Source organism: Mus caroli, unplaced genomic scaffold (assembly GCF_978045245.1).
Source record: "Mus caroli unplaced genomic scaffold, Mus_caroli_1 scaffold_7, whole genome shotgun sequence".
In the NCBI taxonomy this organism is placed as follows: Eukaryota; Metazoa; Chordata; class Mammalia; order Rodentia; family Muridae; genus Mus; species Mus caroli.
In genome coordinates this window covers 32,827,023-32,850,754 of record NW_028227262.1, presented here as the reverse complement: position 1 = coordinate 32,850,754, position 23,732 = coordinate 32,827,023, and the positions used below count along the sequence as shown (strand labels likewise).

The 23,732-nt window shown below is 47.9% G+C and overlaps 1 protein-coding gene across 5 annotated transcripts; it reads right to left on the bottom strand.

Annotated features, from left to right (window-relative positions):
• Positions 1-1,227: 1,227 nt before the first annotated feature.
• Efcab12 (EF-hand calcium binding domain 12) lies at positions 1,228-23,732 on the bottom strand. Of its 5 annotated transcripts, XM_021164721.2 has the most exons (9): positions 22,979-23,730; positions 13,817-14,271; positions 12,685-12,870; positions 10,429-10,585; positions 7,939-8,135; positions 6,654-6,867; positions 5,114-5,264; positions 2,851-2,907; positions 1,228-1,685 (listed from the first exon to the last, which is right to left on the bottom strand). In XM_021164721.2, the coding sequence occupies exons 1-9, from the start codon at positions 23,325-23,327 to the stop codon at positions 1,430-1,432; spliced, it is 2,022 nt and encodes a 673-aa protein (XP_021020380.1). In that variant the 5' UTR covers positions 23,328-23,730; the 3' UTR covers positions 1,228-1,429. The 5 variants fall into 5 exon arrangements, with proteins under 5 accessions (XP_021020380.1, XP_085696270.1, XP_029334339.1 ...); XM_085840144.1 differs by lacking the exons at positions 13,817-14,271; positions 22,979-23,730 and adding an exon at positions 12,954-13,648; XM_029478479.2 differs by lacking the exons at positions 7,939-8,135; positions 10,429-10,585 and having other exon boundaries at positions 22,979-23,732.

The following is a 23,732-nucleotide window of genomic DNA, read 5'->3' as shown; positions in this document are numbered from 1 at the left end:
TTTTTTTTTTTTTTTGGTTTTTCGAGACAGGGTTTCTCTGTGTAGCCCTGGCTGTCCTGGCACTCACTTTGTAGACCAGGCTGGCCTCGAACTCAGAAATCCGCCTGCCTCTGCCTCCCGAGTGCTGGGATTAAAGGCGTGCGCCACCACGCCCGGCGCAATCAGTGTTCTTAACTGCTGAGCCATCTCTCCAGGTCCTACCCCAGCCCCACCCTTTTGTTTTTTGTTTTTTTTTTTTTTAAGATTTATTTATTTATTATATGTAAGTACACTGTAGCTGTCTTCAGACACTCCAGAAGAGGGAGTCAGATCTTGTTACAGATGGTTGTGAGCCACCATGTGGTTGCTGGGATTTGAACTCTGGACCTTCGGAAGAGCAGTCGGGTGCTCTTACCCACTGAGCCATCTCACCAGCCCTGTTTTGTTTTGTTTTGTTTTAAGACAGGGTTTCTCTGTGTAACCCTGACTGTGGTCGAATTCACTCTGTAGACCAGGATGGCTGGAGATCTTCCTGTCTCTGCCTCCCAAGTGCTGAGATGAAAGGTGTCACCACTGCCCAGCAGAATAAATTAAAATTTTTTCAAACCTTGTGCAAACTCAGACACAAGAGATACCACTGGTGATCTTGACAGTGGCTCCAGGAGGTGGGGATAAATGCTGAATTGGGTATGCTGCCCCAACCCTTGTGCTTGCTGTAAAGGGGGAGTAGAGACCCAAATAAGTAGAGTGTCTTGTCTGGAGTGGCTGGATCACAAACAGCGGGGCAGGACTGTTGCTCTCCTGTGTCTGTGTCTTGCCCTCCCTTCCCAAATGCTGCTTGGCCTACAGGCTATGCAAAGGCCAATGGAACATGGAAGTGTGTGGCTAATGGCACCTTACAGAGTACATTACATAAAGAGAAAGGCGAGTGAGTGAATTATACAGAGGCCCATGAACTAGAGAGTATGGCTCTGATTTCTGAAGACTCACAGGGGTTGGGGGCCTCAGTCTAAGGGTCTCCCCAGCTGAGGGCCTGCTACTTCATTTAACAGAGGACACTCTTGCTGTCTGTTGTGTCCCTGTAGGCATTAATGTCCCAGGATGAGAGGTGGGAGGTGTCCTGGGGAATCTGTCTCTTACATACTCACACCTTCAAGTTTTCCAGCCCTTAAGCAGGAAATCACATGAGCAAGGCTAGTTTAGTGAAGGTTAGTTCAGCTCTAACCTAGTTTATTTCAAAATGGCAGAGGTCATGGCAGATAGGAAAACAGCATGTGTGTATGGACACATCCACACCCCACTGGACACTGTGGCATCAGGGGACACATCCCCAGACCTTCCCTGGGAATGTTTTGGCTTTTTTTTTTCCGTATAGCTCTTTGGTATCTCATGTCTGCAGCTGGGGGCTTCTGGCTGCACTGTCTTCTGGTCCAGCATCCTGCAAGCCACTCTAGTTGATGGAGTACACCTTGTTTGCATCATAATAGGCCTGGGTCATATAAGAAAAGTTTTTCATGGGCCACCAGTTCTTAGAGTGGTAGATGGCAGGGTAAACAGGGGGCTTGCGTTCCACACAGCTGAAGATCGCCAGGCTCTGGTCCTTGGCCACAGTGGGCAGGTAGAGCCTCAGCTTGTCCAGAAGGTGACCGGGCCAGAAGTGATTGGGATGGGTGCCTGAGGGGCTTAACCTCTGCAACTTCAGCTTCCTGGAAAAGAAAAAGGCATAGGGAAGGTTGCTGTGGCAGAGGGACCAGGCCCAGGGCTCCTTCTCAGCAGAGAACATAAGCCGTGACCACTCTGTCCAGTGTGAAAAACACTAAACTCCTCTAGTCTCCTCACTAGTGAGGACCTGGAGAGCCAGAAATCTCGAGATCATACAGTGAATGAGTGGCTACGTGCCTAGGCACTGGTTCTTTTTTTTTTAAAGATTTATTTATTACATGTAAGTACACTGTAGCTGTCTTCAGACACACCAGAAGAGGGAGTCAGATCTTGTTAAGGATGGTTGTGAGCCACCATGTGGTTGCTGGGATTTGAACTAAGGACCTTTGGAAGAGCAGTCGGGTGCTCTTACCTGCTGAGCCATCTCACCAGCCCTAGGCACTGCTTCTTAAACCCAAACTTAAGGCGTGTGCCATCCTAGCTCTGGAGTAGTGGCTCTCAACCTTCCTAACGCTGCAACCCTTTGCCTCTTTAATACAGTCCATGTTTTGGTGACTCCCCAATCATAAAATTATTTTTTTCCCAATTCATAACTGTAATTTTGCTACTGTTAGGAATTGTATGTAAATATCTATTTTCCAATGATCTTAGGTGACCCCTGTGAAAAGGATGTTCAACTCTCAAAGGGGTCCAATGTTGAGACCAATTTGAGAACCAATGTTCTAGAGGACTCGCTCCGCCCCTCCCCCACCCCGGCTTGGCCTGGTCCTTTTGGTGCTGGGGATAGAATCCAGAGCCTCACTCACGCGTTTTAGGCTAATACCCAGCTGCTAAGCTACAGCCCAGCCCCACGGAGGCATTTGGATTTTGGGTCTGGTATCTAGTTTCTGGGGCCAGCCTCACTTAGCTATGCTTCAGATGTGGGACTGTGTGTCAGGGTCGTCTCCTATAAGCCATATGTCTAGAGTAACTCAGGCTTGTTGGTGACAATATAGTTGAGTTCACTCCCGGGAGGCTCCAGAGCAGCCATGCCAGGCACTCTCTGAACACTCTTCTGTTGCCCATTAGGCCCTTGGCGTGAACCCCATGATAATGCTGGGATTTTGTTCAATATGCATAGGCCCCAGAGTTGCCTCTGAGTAGAGGAGAGGCCGGCCCTCCCATCCTCATCCCCTGCCCTCCCAGCAGACACGAAGGACCACTACAAACCCAGTTAATTCCTCGAAATCGTCAAAGTGCATTTTCTTCATTTTTTTTGATGTCTTCCTACCAGGGAATAGAGAGAGGTATCGTTAGGAAAGAGAAACTCCAGGAACCGGGCAGTGGTGGCACATGCCTCTAATCTCAGCACTTGGGAGGCAGAGGCAGATGGATCTCTTGTGAGTTGGAGGCCAGCCTGGTCTACAGAAAGAGTTCCAGAGCAGCTAGATATACACAGAGAAACCCTGTGTCAACAAAACAAAACAAAAATAAAAACACCAAAACACCAAACCAAACAAACAAAAAAAGAAACATCAGGAAAAGTGGGCTTTAGAGATGCATTTCTGAGTCTCAGAGCAGAGCTCTGAACGTTTTCCTTTTGTGGAGGCCCTAGCTGTGTCTCCTACTTCTGGCTGGTAGGGCGAGGAAAACCCTGACGTTGGTTCCCTTTCTTCATGGGATGGAGGCCTCTGAAACAGTTAGATGTGTTCAGCAGCTGCTAGATGCGGAGCCTGACTCCACTTCCCTTGCCAGAGGCCAAACTCTGTGGGGCAAGCAAGATAAAAGACTCACCCTCCATACCCTGGCCTGCTTGGCAGACTTCCCTAACTGACCACTGGATTCCTTCCCAAGCCCGCCCACATCTGGCCTCAGAATTCTGGGTTTTTTCTTTTGATACAAAGGATTGAATTGGGCCAGGCAGTGGTGGCACACACCTTTAATCCCAGCACTTGGGAGGTAGAGGCAGGGGGATTTCTGAGTTCGAGGCCAGCCTGGTCTACAGAGTGAGTTCCAGGACAGCCAGGGCTACACAGAGAAACCCTGTCTCAAACAAAACAAAACAAAACAAAACAACAAAACAAAAACAAAAACAAAACAGAAAACAAAGGATTGAATTGTGAGCCTGTCCACTCTCTACTCCTAGCACCTGGCTTCAGGATCTTTTACAATTTAGTTCCTACAGGTGAGAGAGAGTCAATGTGCCTCCTTTAGCTAAGGGACCTTTCTTTCTCTTTTACAGATGTGACTGGTCAAACACAAGGAAAAATCTCTTTGCTGGGCACCTGGCATGCACAGGGTCTAGTCCAATTCTCCTGGCAGTTTTCCAGCAGTGAATCCTGAAGCTGCAGTAGTGAGCTGTCTGCTCATTCACCAGTGTGCTCCTCCCCCTCCTCCTCCTCCTTCTTTTTCTTTTCGAGACAGGGTTTCTCTGTAGCCCTGGCTGTCCTAGAACTCACTCTGTAGACCAAGCTGACCTTGAACTCAGAAACCCGCCTGCCTCTGCCTCCCAAGTGCTGGGGTTAAAGGAGTATGCCACCACGCCCGGCCCTTCTCTTCCTTGTACCCCATAGGCTTATGTATTTGACAACTTGGTCCTCAAACCCACTTCCTGGGTTCATGGCTTAGTAATTGGTACCAGCCAGCCACAGGTTAGAAGGCCTATTTCAGAGGCCCTCTAAGCTACCACTTGGCTGGATCATACTCAGCACTTTGCAAACCACAACTGCTGTGGGCCTAGACTGGCCCTGTACTCAGAAACATAAGAACAAATGCAAGGAAAAGCAACAGCCACACTGGCAGTGCTGAGGACAACCTGCGGCCCTTGTCAAGCCCTCTGTGTGTGTTAGGAGTGCTGTGTCTACTTTATACATGAAAGTGCTGAGGTTTGGAATGCAGTAACCTGCCTCTTGACCAGACAGCATCCACTGCACTGTACTGCAGCCTGCCCTGGGCATTCTGCCACACCACACCACACCACATTCCACCTGACCCCCTGCGGGGATGCTATCTCATCCTCCCCTCAGCAGTCACCACTGATGCTACTCTCAGTGGTTGCCTTCTGATTGGCCCACATCCAGTGGAAATGGAGGGGGAGTGACTTTGGGTCACTTCAAAGGGGGATAGTCTAATGGTTAGGGCAACATTTTGTTTTCCCAGGGGCTACCAGCCTGCCTCTTGTTGGAAAATGAATGTGCCTGCCACAGGGTGGCAGCACAGGGAAGGGACTAGTCCTTGTCCTTTGCAGAATTCCTCAACTTCTGATAACAGGGCAGGATAACACCCACTTTGGCTCTTTCCCACGGGCCTTATGATTATGTAAGCCTGTGGTCAGGAGGGGAGCTATGTGAACCTAAGATATGCACTGAGGGTGACATTTTGGACTGGCCAGCCAGAAGTGACTAGGTAGGGACACAGATACTGGCGTAACCCGACACTACATGCATGCCAATGTCCCAGCCACAGCAACTGAAGGGACAACTTGAAACTCAGCTTGTCTCTCTTCTTTCCCCCATGCCTGCGGGGGCTCCTGCGTGCAGCCAGGCTGTAGACAATCCTCTGGTCTATATAATAGCCTCCAGGCTGCCGGATTGGGCGGACCTCTTCTTTCAGAGTAATGATCTTGTCTCCTGGATACAGCAGTGCTGTGGGCAGAAGCAAGGAAGACAGCAGAGTCCATTAGCCAAAGTTACCACCTACTCTAGGGCCACGTGGAAACTATTTAAAACAATTCCCACTTCTGTTTTTTTTTTTTTTTTTTTTTTTCTGAGCTATCAAGATGGCTTGGCAGGTAGAGTGGCAAAGTGTGTATGTGGGGGCTAGAATATAACTTTGTGGAGTCGGCTCTCTCTCTCTACATTTATGTGAATTCTGGGTATTGAACTTAGGTCATTAGGCTTGGTGGCAAGGGCCTTTTTCCACTGAACCAGCTCACTCCAAACTCTGTAAATATATGTTTGTTGGTTTGATTATTCTCTCTCTCTCTCTCTCTCTCTCTCTCTCTCTCTGCTACTACTCGACAGAGAGACAGACAGAGACAGAGAAACAGCAGAGAACACCCCCATCCACACGTGGAGCTCAGAGGACATCCTGGAGGAGCGGGTTTTCGTTTTCTACTACATGAGTCCCAGGGATTGAACTTGGGCTATCAAGCTTGGCAGCAACGGCCTTTGTCTGCTGAGCCATCTTGCCAGCCCAACTTCTTATTTTTAGTTGGTAGTAGGTTCCTTGGAAATTGCAAAATATACTAGGATATACCGTTCCCCTGAACTCTCCCACAGTTCCTCATGATGCACCATGGCGTACAGCTGCAGCTCCGTATCAAAAGGGACCTCGGAGGACCCCGCTCACCAGGGGACAGAGCAGGGAGACCAATTTGGAACAGCAAATCAGGATGGAGCTACTTAGCAAGCTGAGGTTGGAGGTGGGAAGAATCAAACTACACTTCACTAGGTTAATTAGTGTGTGTGCCTGCATGAATGTGCGCGCGTGTGTGTGCATGCATGAATGTGCGCATGCGCGCGTGTGTGTGTGTATGTGCCTGCATTAATGCCTGTGTGTGTGTGTCTGCATGAATGTGTGTGCATGCATTTGTGCGCTCGCACAAGCCAAGTATGAAGTCAAGACATCATACTTGATAAGCAAGAGTTTCCCACGGAGCGCCACTCCCAGCCCTTAGAGCTACTTTGATGAGTGGGTAGGGGCTTGCTTCCACTATTTTGATGGTGGTTTTCTCATTGTTTTGAGTTTGTCTCATAGCTGTGGAGGGGGTGTACATGTGGGGTGGACAGATGGGTAGGTAAATTACATGTGTGTGAAGGCAGAGCTCCCAACTCTCACCCAAGAAGCCCATGTGTCTCAGAGCCTGTGTCCTAGGAAGCCCGCCTAGCAGCCAGGACGTCTGCCTTTCTTCCTCCTCCTTCCCAGTGTTCCCATCAAAGGCCACAGTGGCTTGGCTAGGTACATGGATAGGGTAGCCACTATCAGGGCCAACTGCACAATAGCCAAGGCTCTCCCTTGAAGCAAGCCCCTACCTCTCATGAGGATCTCTTCAGTCAGCGGGAGCCCGTAGGCCTCACAGAGTTCCCAGCACTGCAGGTAGACCAGGAAGTTATCCCTGCGGGTCACATTGAGCAACTCCTCCATCTCCCCAGAGATGGTAGTAGGCAGGCAGTGATTGTCAAACTCTTTCGTCCCAGATCGAACCAGCCGGCAGTTCTCCATGTATTGAATGGAGGGGAGAGAGAGCTGCAGAGAGAACAGAAGATGCTCTGTCTTGTGTCTTTGTGACATTTGTTTTGGCCAGGAGGCAGCATCACACCTTCTCTACCTCCTCAAAGAGGCCTCCATGAAAAATAATGTGTGCATAGCGGGGCTTCAATTCCTGTTCCAAAGCTATCAGCTTAGAGGAGCAGCATGGAGGTCAAGGTTACCCCCTCAGGGGCACTGAGCACTTGGCTCATGAATCCTCAGAACAAGCTCATACTGGGTGTGCCCATGTGCTCTGTAATGTGTAATATCTATAAAAAGGCACAGTAGCAGTAAGTGCCCCAGGGGTGTCTTGTTGAAAAGTGATATTTGAGTCTTTGGCTGCAGGGGGACTCTAAATCAGGTAGATTACATTTGTGTGTAATCCTGAGTCACATTGCCAGTGCAGCAGTGTCATCGCTGGCTGTTGAGGGTTTTGTTTTTGTTTTTGTTTTGTTGTTTGGTTTGTTTATGTGGGTTGTTTTGGGGTTTTGTTTGTTTGCTTGCTTTTGAGACAGACTCTCGTCGTGTGACTCTAATGGTTTGTTTGGAGCTAACTATGTAGACCAGGCTGGTTTCAAACTCACAAAGATCTACCTGCCTCTGCGTCCCAAGTACTGGGATTAAAGGTCTGTACCTCATTTGTGGTATTTGAGACAGAGTCTTTCTATATAACTCAGGCTGGTCTCAAACTCATAGTCTTTTTTTTTTTTTAATTTTTAAAAAATTTTATGTATTCACCATTGTTCTCTTCAGACACACCAAAAGAAGGCATTAGACCCCATTGTAGATGGTTGTGAGCCACCATGTGATTGCTGGGAATTGAACTCAGGACCTCTGGAAGAACAACCTCTGAGCCATCTCACCAGCCCTCAAACTGACAATCCTTTTACCTGGACTTCCTGAGTGATTGGATTATAGAGGTGTTTTGGCACACCTAGCTGACTGTACAGATGACAGACAAGGGCTGAGGGCGGTGAGGCCTTCCTGAGGACTCCTCAGCTAGCAGGTGTCAGTGCCAAGTCCTAAACCCTGGCTTGCCCCCCACCCAAGCCTGTGCTAGAGAGGTACCTTGTACTGCCTCCGCCTCTCTCGGTACCGTCTGCCCACATCCTCCATGTCTTCCTCTGACATGGGCCGCCCCTCCATCTTTGTATCAACCTCAGGCACCTTCAGCAGATCCATCTTGCGAGGCTGTGAGGGTGAAGTAGCTTGCTGCTCTTTAGGGCTGTGCTTCAGGGGAGTTCTCTTTGCAGACAATTTGTAATCTAGGGTGGGAGGGAAAGATGAAGGAGGGACTAAGAGGGCAACCAAGCTGTGGACCTCAACACGCGATGTCAGTGGGCAGACGTTCTTGTGCTCCTTATCCTCATGTCCAGCCAGTATCCGTCTGAGGGGCATTGTAAGTTTGTCTCCTCCATTGCTATGAAGCCCCACATCTGCACACCCCACACACCTTTCCTGCACCTTTCCCATCCTCTGTGACCATGTTCCCACCAAGCGGCAAACAGAACTCTTATAAAATGGTAGCTGGGAATGGTGGAGCACACTTTAATCCTAGTACTCTGGAGGCAGAGGCAGGCAGATCTCTGTGAGTTCAGGGCCAGCCTGGTCTACAAAGTGAGTTCCAGGGCGGACAGGGCTGTTACACAGAGAAACCCTGTCTTGAAAAACAAAAACAAACAAACAAACAAATGTAAACAAGATCAACTCAACGCAGTCCTGACTTCCCAGGGAACACACACTAAAAACAGACTCCTTTCCCTAGACCACAAGCACCAGTGGGAATCTGCTTCAGTTGTCAACCCACTAGTCACCCTCATCCATGCCATCCTCATCTACTGTATCTCAAAAGTCCTTGGCAGCTCCACCTGCCTTGGATGCCCTTTCCAGACCCTGACTGTGCACCAGGCACTGAACGGTCGGCTCAGGGCTCTGCCCGACTATCATCCTGGCACTCTGGCCAATTGACTCCAAGGCAACCATCTCTGTGGGCAAGCACCTTATCATGTGTAAACTGATGAAGGCCAGGCTTGGGCTAGTCCACTGCACTCTCACAGTTCCTGTAAGTGGGCCTATTTGGAAGACACTGCCAAATGGGGACCAACGAAAGGATTCTGACACCTTGCCATGGCCCTGGTGGCAGCCTCATGCTGAGGTGAAATCTTGGCCTCCCTTCCTCCTGAGACTCCAGACAAGCAGCTCATGCTGCCAGCCCACATGGTGCCCCTTTCCTCGGATTCCAGGGCCCCAGATGCTTGCTCCTTTTAGACAAGTCCACCTGTCTTAGCAACTGCCACCCTCCAGGGTGGCATCTGACAATGCTGAAATAACTGCTACCTGACTTCAAATCAAGATAAGAGGAACTGTGCTTTAGTGACTCCAGCCAGCTGTGAGATCACAGCAGCTCTGGACAGTCATAAGATTATGGAAGGAGCAGAGGGGGAAAGTGCAATCTACGAGGTGCTGACCCTGGGCCATCAGAACTGTGAGGGTGATTGGGTTTCCTGGGTTCTGATGTGTCAGGGACCCTCATGGGAGTGGGCTGGGCTTGGGTGCCAATGTGTCTGTAGGACAGCCACAGACAGGAAGTCTGACATCTAGAAATGGGGAATACACACCATGCAAGAGCTGCCTAAGACACATACCAGGGAGGATGTTACACACTCTTGGTGTGGCCATTCACCCTGACCCTAGAAACCCTGCTTGGGCTTGGCACCCCTGCAAGAAAACCCGTCCACTACTTCCTGGCAACTTTTATTTCATCTCAAAGGAGAGAGAACCCCACCTGTCCCTAAAATGTGTCTGAAGTTAATTTCTTGCCAGCCTGGTGGATAGGGGCAGAGCAAGACCTATTCATTCCATTTAAAGAATAATGTTGCTCTATTTGAATGGGAGCTGGGATGGGGAGTGTTGCAACTGTTTGTTTTTTCTTCTTCCTATAACAATAATAAAATTTTTAAAAGAAAAGACAAAGGCTGAGGGGGTGTAGCTCAGTTGGTTGAATGCTTGCCTAATGCACAGAACCCAGAGAACCCATGATGACAGGAAGCCCAAAGCAGCTAACGCCAAACATGTTCAGTTTCTGAGCAAGAGATTTCAGTTAGCCTCCCCACCTCTCTCTCTAATAAACTATTCTGTATCCCACACTGACCTCAAACTCTCTACACAGCCCAGGATGTCCCGCCTCCATCCCGACCGCTAGAATTGTAGAATTGTAGACATGCAACACAAAGCTTAGTTTATGCTGTGCTGGGAATAGACTTCCAACATGCTAGACAAGCACTCTACCAACTTCTCTACATGCCCAGCCCTCCATTTTGTTTTAAAGCAATAGTTCATGACCCTCTAAGGACAGGGGCTGGACTTCATCTTTGAATAGACAAAAGGGCAGCTGGGCCTTTGAGAAAATATCCATCTCCTCATTGGTCTCTGTGTCTGGAAACTCCAGAGCTTGGCAAACCTATAGCAAGTCAGAGAAGGAGGAGCCACTAGAGGATGTAGTGCTGGAGAAAGCCAGGCTGGTTCCCAGGGCGGGGTTTGGGGGTGGGGGGCACGCACACTCCTTGGCACTAGGTATGGTGCTTTTCTGCTGGGCCAGCGACCACTGCTTGTAGGTACTGGCCAGGGCTTCTGTGGTGATGGCGTTCTGCTTGCCAAGAGAGCCGAGGTAGATGATGATGTCCTCCAGCTCTTGGTTCTTCAGAGGAACTCCTACCTGAGGAGGCACAAGAAGTTACCAAGGCCCACCTCCTCCTTACCAGCAGGCTGGGCTCCACTCTTGAACTCCCTGCTATGTAGTGCAGAGCCCTTGTCAGGCCCCTGATGCATTCTGGAATTTATCACACCTGACTTTTGCACAGGCAGCTCCCTCTTTCTGCCTGAAAAACTCCTATCCCTCCTTAAAAACTCAGGCCAGATAAGCCTCTATCTTTACACAGTCTCTTTCAGTTGATTAACATTCTAGTCAGGAAGAAAGCCGTACATCCATCATTATACACGAGGAACAAGTACGCCCTCCTTGACTAAAGTATTAGAAATCCATACTTTTTTATTTTAAGGATATGTTGGCTAGTCTTGGTTGTCAACTTGACTACATATGGAATTAACTAAACCCTAAGTAGCTGGGTATACTCGTGGAGAGGTCTTTTTTAATTTGGGCCACACCTTCTGCAGGAAGCCAACGTGAAGAAATGGATGGAGGAAGCCTTTGCTCTTTCTCTGCCTGCCCTCACTCTCACTGGCAAATCCATCCCTTCACTGGCATTAAAGGCTACCTCTCCCTTTGGGATTTCAACATATACTGAAAACCAGCTGAGACATCTAGACCAAACAACTACTGGATTGTTGGACCTTCCATCTGGATACAACCACTGTTGGACTAGTTGGACCATAACCTGTAAGCTGCCCTAATAAATACCGAACATACACACATACACACATACATACATACAGTACATACATACATTTTTTAATCAGTTCTGTTTCTCTAGAGAACCCTGGCTAATACAAAGGACAATAGACATCTTTGGAGGTGTGCTGTACTTACCCAGAAACAATGAATGTTCATAAAGCCAAGTTTTAAAGGAAACGTGATTATGAGCATAATCATATCTCCATTCTCTTTAGACAACAGTCGCTGCTTACTTAGCTGTCCTTGGGTCAGCTCAGAACTGCCCTGGTGCTAAAGAATTTCATACTTAAGCATTTTTTAAAAAAAGATTTATTTTTATTTTATGTGTATGAGTGTCTTGACTGTATGTATGTAAGTGCACCACCAACATGCCTAGTATCCACAGAGTTTCAAAGAAGGTGACAGATACCATGGAACTGGCGTACACGGGATTGTGCGCTGTCATCAGGTGCTGTGAACTTCGGTCCTTTGCAAGAACAGTAAGTGCTCTTAACTGCTAAGCCACCTCTCCTGGCCCAGGATTTCATTGTTAAACTTTTTGTTTGTTTGTTTTAGTAGTTGAAGACATTAACTTTTTAAAAGGGTTTTGAGGGTTGGGGACTTAGCTCAGTGGTAGAGCAGTTGCCTAGCAAGCACAAGGCCCTGGGTTCAGTCCTCAGCTCTGAAAAAAAAATGTTTTGGATGTTCACATAATTGTATTTCATAAAAATGTTTGGAAATTAATTAGTTGAAAGTATAAGTCTGGATATATATAGTTCAGTAGTAAAGAGCTTGCTGGTGTATGAAGCCCCAGCTGGAGAGACAGCTGTGGGCGAGAGGGCTGGGTCAGCAGTTAAGAATGTATGCAGCAAGCCGGGCGGTGGTGGCGCACGCCTTTAATCCCAGCACTTGGGAGGCAGAGGCAGGTGAATTTCTGAGTTTGAGGCCAGCCTAGTCTACGGAGTGAGTTCCAGGACAGCCAGGGCTACACAGAGAAACCCTGTCTCAAAAACACAAAAACAACAACAACAAAAAAAGAATGTATGCAGCTTATCTTGGGTGTGTATATGAATGTCCTGCTTGCATGTGTATCTATGCAGCCTGTGCATGCAGGGCACTTGGAAGCCAGAATAGGATGTTAGATCCTTTGCGGATGGAGTTAGAGGTGATTGGTAGTGGCAGTGTGGGTGGCTCAGAACTGAGCCTGGGTCCTCTGTGAGAGCAGCCAGGCTCATAACCCCTGAGCCATCTCTCCAGGTCAGCCTGGTGCAGAGGTTGTTTTAAGGCTGTGATCTGACAGTGGGTCGTGCCATGTTTCCTAGTGTGGTTCTGCAAATAGGAGGCGGCATGCCCCTCAGGAGTGCAGAGCCTGGGGAAGGGAGGGAGGGCCATACACCAAGCCCCATTGAGAAGCTCATACTTACTGCCTTCAGAGCCATGAGAAATTCCTCCCTGGAGATGCGCTGGTTCTCGCCCCGCTCCCCCTTGCTAAATATCTCTAGGATCTTGATCTTTCGACTACGAAGGTAGGCGTACATGTCAGACAGGACAGGGGGCTTAGGCAGCCGCAGCTGGGGTGCAGCTAGGCGGACATGTCTGAGAACTCTGTCCTAGAAGAAGCAAGAGTGAGGCAGATGAGGAGGACCGCTTAGATGTGCATATCCCTACCCCTCTTGTTAAAGTTCAAGCTCACTTCGAAGCCCAAAGATGGTCTGAAGGTCAGGATGCACTGCATATATTTGTCCTGTTCTCAATGTGGCCATACTGAATAAATCTCCTTTTTTTCCCCTGTTCTTACTAGGGTACTTTCATTGACTTATTGAGGATGGGTGGCTGACCTTCCATTCTCAGTGTAAAAACCATGGTTCCAAGTTAGGCAATGACATCACAGGTGGCCTTCCTCCTCTCCCTAACCCGATAGCCTTGATCTTCAAATCAGCCCACAAGCACTGGTTTATCACTTGCTCACGCCAGCAGACAGGTGTCCATCATCAAGACAGACTGCTAGTGTGCCCCAGACAGGGTGCTTTGAAATCACATCCACGTGGTCCCTGACTTTCCCCCTGCCAAGATGGACTCTTTCTATTCCCATGGTGCGGCCAGGACTCAGTGGCTCATCCTGATACGACGCAGTAACAAGACCAGAGCCGAGTGTGTAACCAGCACTGACTCCCCTTCTCTCCATACTGGAAGGCTCCCTTTGTGGGCAGCTAGCCTTCTTATTGTAGGCACTGAAGCCATGTGAACAAGCTTGGGAGGCAGAGGCTATCCTCTGTATTGCCCTGCAGTCTCTTGATATGGAGACAAAGCCTTTTAGATTCCAGAATCACAGACACAGCTGTATAGAATGATAGTCATTTGGTTCTTTTCTTTTTAAAGTCACTCTGGAGTATTTGTTATGCAGCAATAGATCACTCATACACTTCCCTTTGGGGACTCGGTTTTGCTCCTCTGTAAAATGGGGGTAAACCACTTTGTCGTGTCTAATCCAAGGAAACAAAATGACAACAACTCCCCTGACGCCTTCAGCACCTTCTGGCCATTAGGACTTCTCACCTTGGCTCTCCTGATTGAAATCAAGGTATGTTTGGGGGTTTTCTGCTCCTGGCGAATCATGGACAGAACCTTGAACTCTGATGATGTGATGTTGGGCTTATTGTCCAGCCATGTCTTGACATCACCGAATGTCTCCAGCTGCCTCCGAAGCTTTGCCCTCTGATTCAGCCAGACCTTCTTGTCCACTGGTAGCTCCTGGGTGTCGCTAGTATCCAGAACTCTGAAGCTAGGCATGATTGGGAGGGGAGCTTCAGGCGGGACTGTGGGTGGGGCTGGCACTTGGTCCTTTGTGCCAGGCACAATGATGATCCTCCTGCGGCTCTTTGGCAGACGGAAGTCTTTCTGCTTCAACCGCCTGAAGCAATGGGCAGTGACTAGCTCAGGTTTGAAGACAGGAACCTTGCTGGGGGTTTCATCGAGGTCATCATCTATGGAGGTGAAAGAGTGGTAGGACCCTTGGGAGAAGAAGGTTACAGGGTGAGTTCCCTTTTGGAAGAGAACTAAGAAGAAATGAGGGAAGGGGCTGTTGTAGGAACTAGTTGTGTATCAGGGTGCCTGGTCCCTGGCCTGGCTGCATCACTGCATCACAATGGCAAGGAAAACGGTGTTAGCTAACATCACCTGCACACATCCACGGAAGACATGAAGCCAAGGGCTTTTCTACAGTCTGATTCCTATTACACTCTGCATGTGCTCCAAAGAATCCACCTCATCCTGTCTGAGCATCCTAGGTATCATAGCACCCTCTGGTGGGGGCAAAGGCTCTGAGCCAGAGAGCTTGGGTCTAAGTGCTGGTCTGCTGTAGAAAGTATTCAATCTCCAGCAGGGGCTTCTACCCTGCCTTTGATTATCCTCTTCCCAGATAAAAGAAACACAACCTTTATATTTATAACGCCTCAATCAGCACTAGAACCGGGTAGATATCCCATCAATGCTATTAGAATCTACGTTCCCTTCAGTAAACCAAGTCATAATTTGCCATGTTCCATCTGGGTAGCTCTTAACTCCAACTGTTTAGCCCTCATGGTTATGTTTTTATGATTCACCTACCCCATGGCAGCTTCCTCCCCTCTCCACCTTCTTCTCTTTCTTTCTTTTTTTTTTTTTAAGATTTATTTATTTATTATATATAAGTACACTGTAGCTGTCTTCTGACAGACCAGAAGAGGTCATCAGATCTTCATTATAGATAGTTGTGAGCCACCATGTGGTTGCTGGGATTTGAACTCAGGACCTCTGGAAGAGCAGTCAGTGCTCTTAACCACTGAGTCATCATCCTTCCATCCTCACCTTCTTCTCTTTCTCTCCCCATGGTTCTCCTCTGACACTATGCCAGGGAACCCCAAGCCCCGCCTGTGTCTCTTCTGTCCGGCTATTGACTATCAGCATCTTTATTTAACCAATAGTTTTAAATTAAGAAGCCAGGTCATGTTGAACATTTGAATTCTCTTATCCCTGGGAGCAACCAGGCCTTGGGGGACAGTATTACATTACATTATATTACATTACATTGGACATTACAATATATAGCAAAAGGCCAAACTTCAACACTGTTTCCTGCTTAGCCTGTGTTTCAGTCTCTTCCATAAGATGGGGATAATAGTTACTAATTTATCAGGTGATGGAGGTATCAGAGTTGCTTTGTAGTCAGTGTGCTGTTATATATGTATCCACATACACACATACATATACACATCTACATTCACTACATATAAGTTCTCTTCTTCATGGTGCTAAGACTTGAACCCAAGGCCTTATGCTTGCTGCAGTACTGTGCCACTGAACTATGTTCCTCCGGCCCCAACTTATAATGACATATCAGGTAGGCGGGTGAGATGGCTCCGTGGATAAAGGTGATTGCTGCCAAGTTAGACAATATGTGTTCAATCCTTGTAACCCACATGGTGGAAGGAGAGAACAGGCTACCACAAATTGTCCTTTGACCACATGGCAAAGGCATCATGGCACAGGCCCTTCTCTACCTGCTGAAATAAATAAATGTTAAAAAAAAAATGAGTTGTAGAGATGGCCCAGTTCTTTCAGAGGATGTGAGTTCGATTTTAAGCATCTTCATAGTAGTGAACACACCACCTGCAACTCCAGTTACTGAGTCTGCTGCCCTCTTCTGCCCTCTAAAAGCACTGCACGCACATTGTTCACAGACATACATGCTGGCAAAACACCCATCTGCATAGGGGCTATAGCAGACTCTGTTCTGCTAATGGAGACAGGCACCCTGGAGCCAAGCCACTCTCCTCTCAAGAAAGGACTGGCTGGTTAGTCTCACAGCTAACCTGCCTTTTGTCTTTTGTCTCATGCTTTTCTAGAACTTGTAAGTCTGCACACATGTGTGCATGCCTGTGCGCACGCACACGTGCACACACACACACACCACAGGAAGAGAGAGGGAGAGAGAGTGAGAGAGAGAGAGAGAGAGAGAGAGAGAGAGAGGTATTTCCTCTTTCCAGTTTGACTAACTTGTAAATAAACCCTTTTTTTTTTTTTCTTACTGCTGGGTTGTTTCTTAACTTGCTTTGGTACACAGGAGTTCTCAGGCAGCAGGTTACAGACCTGAATACCTGGTGACAAAATCTACTTTCTCATCATGAAGCCTTTCCCCAGACAGCTGCAGTTCTCAGTACAAGAGGTCCCTTATCTACTCCCACACAGACTTACAGGCTATCCAGTTTTTCCTTCCAGTGGCCCAAGCTCATTTAGGCCCCTCCTGTCCCCTCTGTGATGGAAGGAAGCCCTATCCTGTCTAAAGTTTTGCTACCTGCTGCTTCCTCTGCTCTGAATCTTCTATCCTCTTCTTCCTATTCCTCCTTCCCCTCCTCTTCTCAGCCTTAGACCACGCCCCAGCTCACAGTTGGGGCCCCACGGCGACTCTGCATACCTTGACCCATATGTTCCTCCATGCCACGGTCACCTTCATCTGTGCTGGCTAGTTTTATGTCAACCTGACACAAGCTAGAGCCCTTATAAGAGAGAGAGAGCCTCGCCGGGCGTGGTGGCACACGCCTTTAATCCCAGCACTTGGGAGGCAGAGGCAGGCGAATTTCTGAGTTTGAGGCCAGCCTGGTCTACAGAGTGAGTTCCAGGACAGCCAGGGCTATACAGAGAAACCCTGTCTTGAAAGAGAGAGAGAGAGAGAGAGAGAGAGAGAGAGAGAGAGAGAGAGAGAAAGAGAGAGAGCCTCAACTGAGAACATGTCCCCACCAGACTGGCCTGTGGAAAAGTCTGTGTTGTGTTTTCTTGACTAGTGATTGATGTGGGAGGGCTCAGCTCACTGTGGGTGGGGCCACTCATGGGATGGGGATGGTTGTCCTGGGTGATATAAGAAAGCAGGCTGAGCACGCTACCAGGAGCAAGCCAGTAAGCAGCACTCCTTCCATGGCCTTTGCATCAGCTCCTGCCCCAACTTCCCTGGATGATGGAATACAAGCTGTAAGATGAAATAAATCCTTTCCTTCCCAAGTTGCTTTTGGTCATGGTGTTTTCTCACAGTAATAGAAAAGTGACTAAGACACCACTGCGTGCAGTCTGGGCCGCACACTGGTAGCGCTCACACTGTTGGACACTTTAAAGGTCTCCAGCTGTAGTACTGTAAACTGGGGCATGGCCTGTCTTGCTTCCCACATTTTCTACTGGCTAAACTCAGTTCATTTAATAACTGCCCTGTTTGTGACTCCTGGTGCAATGCCTATGTTTCTCTAGTAAAAGCTCCATGAAGACCACACCCTTGCCTATGACTCTCTCTCTTTTTTTTTTTTTTAAGATTTATTTATTTATTATATGTAAGTACACTGTAGCTGCCTTCAGAGACTTCAGAAGAGGGCATCAGATTTCATTACGGATGGTTGTGAGCCATCATGTGGTTGCTGGGATTTGAACTCAGGACCTTCAGAAGAACAGTCAGCGCGCTTAACCACTGAGCCATCTCGCCAGCCCGCCTATGACTCTCTTATTCTCTTCTGGAGTCTTGGCTCCACCATAGTGCTTACATGTAATGGGAACTCACTAAACAGTTCATGAGTGACAAGATGCAGACATAGGGTTGGTGCTATGACTGGGCACCTTTTTCAGATAGGAACACTGAGGCTCAGAGAGGCCCAAAGTCACTGGGTTGATTATTAGCAAAGCTTAATTAGTCCCATAGACAAGTACTTTTGTTTTAGGATTTCTTTTTAATTTATGTGTATGAATGTTTTGCCTGAATGTATGTATGTGCACCACATGTATACAGTACCCACAGAGGCCAGAAGGTGTTGAATTACATGGAACTGGAGTGATGACGGAATTGTGAGCCTCCATGTGGGTGCTGGGAACTGAACCTGGGACCTCTGTAAGAGCAGTGACCTTAACCACTGAGCCATTTCTCCAACCCCCAGAGCCAAGATCTCAGCTATTTGCTTATTCAGCTGTCACTTGATCTTCATGTCTCAAGGCTTTCATTTCTAAATGGTTTTGTGCCACCATCAATCCCCCATCCCTGTGCTGGGGATTGGACAGAGCAATGTAACTGGCCCTTCACCTGCATTTGTACCAATAGATCAGCCTGGTGTACTGCACACAGGCAGCCTAGCTGACATATACTGCCTCCTGCTCCTTCACACAATTATCTCTAACTTACTTTTCAGACCCAGATCAGGTACCACCATCCCTTGAAATCTTCCCAGCTCTTTTTCCACTCTCTCTGGGTCCCCTTACAGCCCCTACATTTAGATCCACCATAGCATGGTTTGAGATAGGGTCTCATCAGGTAGTCCAGGATGCCTTTCTTTCTCAAATTATGGGATGACAGACTTTCACCACCAAGGCTGGTATGGTGGGTTGAATAGGCTTGGGCCACGGAATGGCCCTATTTGGAGGTGTGGTCTTGTTGAAGTAGGTGCGGCCTTGTTGGAGGAAGTGTGCCACTGTGGTAGTGGGCTTTAAGACCCCTCTTTTAACATGTGGTAGCTAGTCTTCTCCTAGTAGCCTTCAGATGAAGATGTAGAACTCTCAGCTACTCCTGCACTATGCTTCTGCCTTGATAATAGACTGAACATCTGCACTTGTAAGCCAGCCCCAATTAAATGTTGTCCTTATGCCAGGCAGTGGTGCACATGCCTTTGATCCCAGCACTTGGGAGGCAGAGGCAGGTGGATTTCTGAGTTCAAGGCCAGTGTGGTCTACAGAGTGAGTTCCAGGACAGCCAGGGCTATACAGAGAAACCCTGCCTCAAAAAAAAAAATGTTGTCCTTATAAGAGATGCCTTGATTATAGTGTCTGTTCACAGCAGTAAAACCCTTCTAAGACAAAAGTTGGTACCAGGAGTGGGGTATTGCTGGGCTAGGCCTGAGCATGCTTTTGTTTGGAAGAATGTGGATTTGGGGACTTTGGTTTGGAAAGCAATGGGAGCCTTTATTTGAGGCTTAATGGGATATCCTAGCAGAAATATAGAAGACTTTGTTGCTGAGAGTGATTTGAACTGTGCAGACCTTGTCCAAGATGTTTCAGTGGAGAAAAAAAAATTTTTTTAAAGATTTATTTATTTATTATATGTAAGTACACTGTAGCTGTCCTCAGACACTCCAGAAGAGGGCGCCAGATCTCGTTACGGATGGTTGTGAGCCACCATGTGGTTGCTGGGATTTGAACTCTGGACCTCTGGAAGAACAGTCGGGTGCTCTTACCCACTGAGCCATCTCACCAGCCCGGAGAAGAATTTTAGTATGTGGTCTAGAGACTCTTTTTCTGGCATTTTGGTGAAGAATGTGACTGCTTTTTGCCATTGTCCTAAGAGTCTGCCTGAGGCTAAGGTGAAGAGATTCAGATTAATTGCTTTGAAAAAGGAAGTCTCAAAAACGGCCTGGTATAAATTGTGTTGCGTGGTTCCTAAAGTTCACCCCTATGAAAAACGTTTTAATGAAAAGGAGCAAGCTGAAAAAGGAAAAATACAAAATATATAGTTCAAGTATTAAAGGGGCACCAGGAAGTAGAATGGAATCAAATCCTGTGTTCTAGGAGATAACAGATTAAAGGAGTGGGACTTTGGGGCAAGATCCCACCTAGCTAAATTTAGGTTCAGGCGTGGTGATACACAATTTTAATCCCAGGAGATTAAAGCCAAGCATATCTCTTGAGTTTAAGGCTAGCCTGCGACAGAGCAAGTTCTAGGTGAAAAAAAAGCTTAAATCCAGGTGTGATGGATTTACACACCTCTAATCCCAGGAGACAGAGTCAGGCAGATCAACCTACAGAGCACGTTCCAGGACAGCCAAGCTTAGGCAGTGAGGCAATTGGGAAACAGAAAGCTAGAAAGAGAACAAGGGGGGCATGTTCCAGCCTTAGCAAGGAGCAGAACTCAGCAGCTTTGGCCATGTGGCTCTGGCTTTAGAGTCAAGAACAGAAGGGACTACTGGGACAACTGATGCTGGTTAGCTGTAGCTAAGAAATTAGTGGTAATTAGGAAGAGACCCGTATCACTGAGGTGAAATCCTCTGGTGTTTTCTGAGAGCACAAAGAAGCTATGTTCTAGAGATAGCCAAAGTTGTACCCCATGCTGCAGCTGGACTTGGTAATGTGTAAAAATCACCCAGGTGGTACTGGTTTTGAAAGATATGAAGGGGTCATAGAGAGCAGCTGAGCCTTGGCACTGTGAGGGACCATGGAAGGCCATTGGTGAAAGTGCAGCCTTAGTTGCAGTTGACAGCACAGGGCTAAGGGGGTCATGCAAAGAAGTTGAGGCTTGGCACCATGAAGAGAGCTTATGAGAGGGTATTGGTGAATTCTAGTTGCAGCAGAAGACCCCAGTATACTGGAGATGCCAGTGCCATGAGATGACCACCAAGAACAGCATCAATGGAGTGGAGTCAACCAGAGTCTAGAGTTCTACAGAGGGCAGAGTTGGAGATGTGGTGTGCCCTTTGGAGGAGCCTGGAAGATCATGTGTGGATCCCAGACATTGGAATAGGAAGCTGTGAATCTAAAGTTGACTTGGAAACCCCAAAATGTTAAAGATGCCAGAGCTCTGGGATACCTGCTAGGAAAGCTAACGGAGTGGAACCTGCCCAGGAGAAAGAAGTTCGTTGCAGTCAACAAAGATGAAAAAGGAGTTGGAGATCTGAAAACTGCTTTGACATCAGACATAGAGATGCAGAGTTTGGAGTTTGCCTAATTGGTTTCCAGTCTCGCTTTGAGGATTACAGTTAAGGACTGGATGAATCTTAGAAGTGACTTTGAACTTTGGACTTTTAACATTGTTGAGACTCCTATAGACTATGGAGACTTTGGAAGTTGGACTAAATGCATTTTTCACTATGCTATGTTTAGGTGTGGCCCCCATAGACTCATATATTTGAACAAGCCTATGGCAGCCAGGGAGTGGAATGGTGGTTTGAGTAGATTTTGTCCAGGGAGTGACATTACTTAGAGATGTGGCCTTGTTGGAGGAAGTGTGTCACTTGTGTGTGTGGGCTTTAAGACCTTCCTCCTAATCATGTGGGAGCCAGTCTTCTCCTAGTGGCCTTCAGATGAAGATGTAGAACTCTCAGCTCCTCCTGCATCATGTTCCTGCCTTGATGATAATGGACTGAACCTCTGAACCTGTAAGCCAGCCCCAATTAAATGTTGCCCTTATAAGAGATGCCTTGGTCATAGTGTTTGTTCACAGCAGTAAAACCCTAAGACAGCTAGCTGGCTTCTTGGTGCTCAAGGAGTTAACTCATTCCTGCTGTGGCCTAAAGCTCTTGGCCCCTGTTCTCTCCCAGGATGTCACACCCACCTTGTCCTCTTTTCTACACTGCTGCTTCTGCTCAGTCACATTTCCTTGCTCCTTACCTGACCCCTGGGTTCCATTCACCCAGTTGCTGTGTGCTCTAAAGGGTAAGGTATTCCTTGAGGTTTCTCTTCCAGCCCTACCCATTCTGAGGTCCACAGTAAGGGTGTGATAATTTGAATAAGAATGGCTCCCATAAGCTCTTTTGTTTGAATACTTTTAGTCACCAGGAAATAGAACTGTTTGAAAAGATGAGAAGGAAGAGAAGAGGAGGAGGGGGAGGGAGAGGAAGAGGAAGGGGAGGGCTAGTTGTAGGAAATGTGTCACAAGGGTGGGCTTTGAGTTTTGTTTTTCTTGAGACAGGGTTTCTTTGTATGGCCCTAGCTGTCCTAGAATTACCTCTGTAGACTAGGCTGGCCTTGAACTCAGAGATCTTCTTGCTTCTGTCTTTTGAGTGCTGGGATTAAAGGCTAACAACCAGTACCTAGTGGCTTTGAGGTTTTAAAAACCCCATCAGGTGTTCTCTCTCTCAGCTTGTGTATCAGGGTATGAATCTCAGCTACTTTTCCATACCTGTCTGCTATCATACTCCCTGCCATGATGATAATGGACTAAGCCTCTGGAACTATAAGCAAGAACCCCAATTAAATGTTTTCTTTCATAAGAGTTGCCTTGAAGCCTTGTCTCTCTTCACGGCAAAGAACAGTGACTAGCCTATCAGGTGTTATCCCAGCCACCCTCTTGCAGGCCGGTGGCCTGCTCACCACCCACTCACTTTTCACAGCACTTCTTTCTAGTGCTCTTCAGGACTATGACCATGCAGTGACAGGCTGAGGCTACCATCCTGTCATTAGAAGAGATGGTGGAGTTGGAAGAGAAAGTGCTGAATTTCCACTCCTGCATGCACAGGTACACTTTCTGATGTCACTGGCTGTCACTGGCTGACTTTGCTTCTGTTTGTACATTCCCAGGAACACAGAGAACTTCACTGTGAGCCTTGAATGCTGGCTAAAACCCCATTTACTGACTCTTGTGTGTTTCCCAGGAGCACCTGCCTTAGGGCCCTCACTTCGCCTCAGAAAACACACTTGTTCTCCTTCCCTGACTCACACCTCAGCTGCTGCCTTCCTTTCTGGCCGTCATCCTGGGCTCCTGTTGTCCTGGTCACTCTTCTAAGTGTCAACACTTTACACCAGACAGCTTCTCCCACTCACCTCCGTGCTGAGTACCCCCATTCCAGCACAACCATGCCATCTTAGTTGTTCTGAAAACATCTCACTTCTATAGTTTACAGGGTCTTAGGTGTCCACGACTAAGATTAAACGTGTCCCCTGGTTCCAGTCTCATCTAACCAGGTCCTCCAGACACTTTCCATCTCCATGAAGAGCACTGTCACTTACCAACGTCTGTGATGGTCAAGCTGAAAGTCACACGATTTTTTCTCTCTTCGGCTTTCTGGGCCTCCCATAACCTGGATGCTTTCGTTTGCTTCCCACTATGTTTGGCCAGGGTTTCTGCCACATTCTGACTGTGTGCTTTGGAAAGGTGGCTAGAAAGACCAGCATTCCACTGCGAAGCATTAGATGGGCAGGGAGGAGGTTTTCGGAGAGCATGGGTCTTCTGGCATCCAACTCTTCTTGTTTGTTTGTACCCTCCACCTCTCAAATTGCAAACCTTTGCCACGAACTTGTTTGGGGACAGACAGCTGACTGTCTCTTCTCCAGGTCTCTTTTTCAATATAGAACGCATTGTTGCCCAACTGAGAAATATGCAGGTTCCCAGGCACAAAAGCCTGGCTTTGATTCCAAGTCACGTGACTCAGCCGGGTTCTCTAGCTAGGTCTGGTCACGGCATAGGAATCCAGGCCGTTTGTGACCTTCTGGAACTCCCTATCCCACAATGGAGACGGCACAATGAGGCTTCCAGCCTATCCTGGCGCTCTCCAACAGCTCTGCCTCCCGGAGCCGGAGGATTCCTGTAGATGGCGTTATGGAGTATGCCCCCAGCTTAGCCATTTGGTGGAAATAAGCTTCAGGTTTTGCAAAAGGCTGCTCAACCGGCTAAGAGAGTAAGCCTCTGTTGCCATGACTATAGATGCCCTACACCGATTGGCTGAGCACTCCCACTTGCAAGAAGGAGGCGGGAGAACCTTTC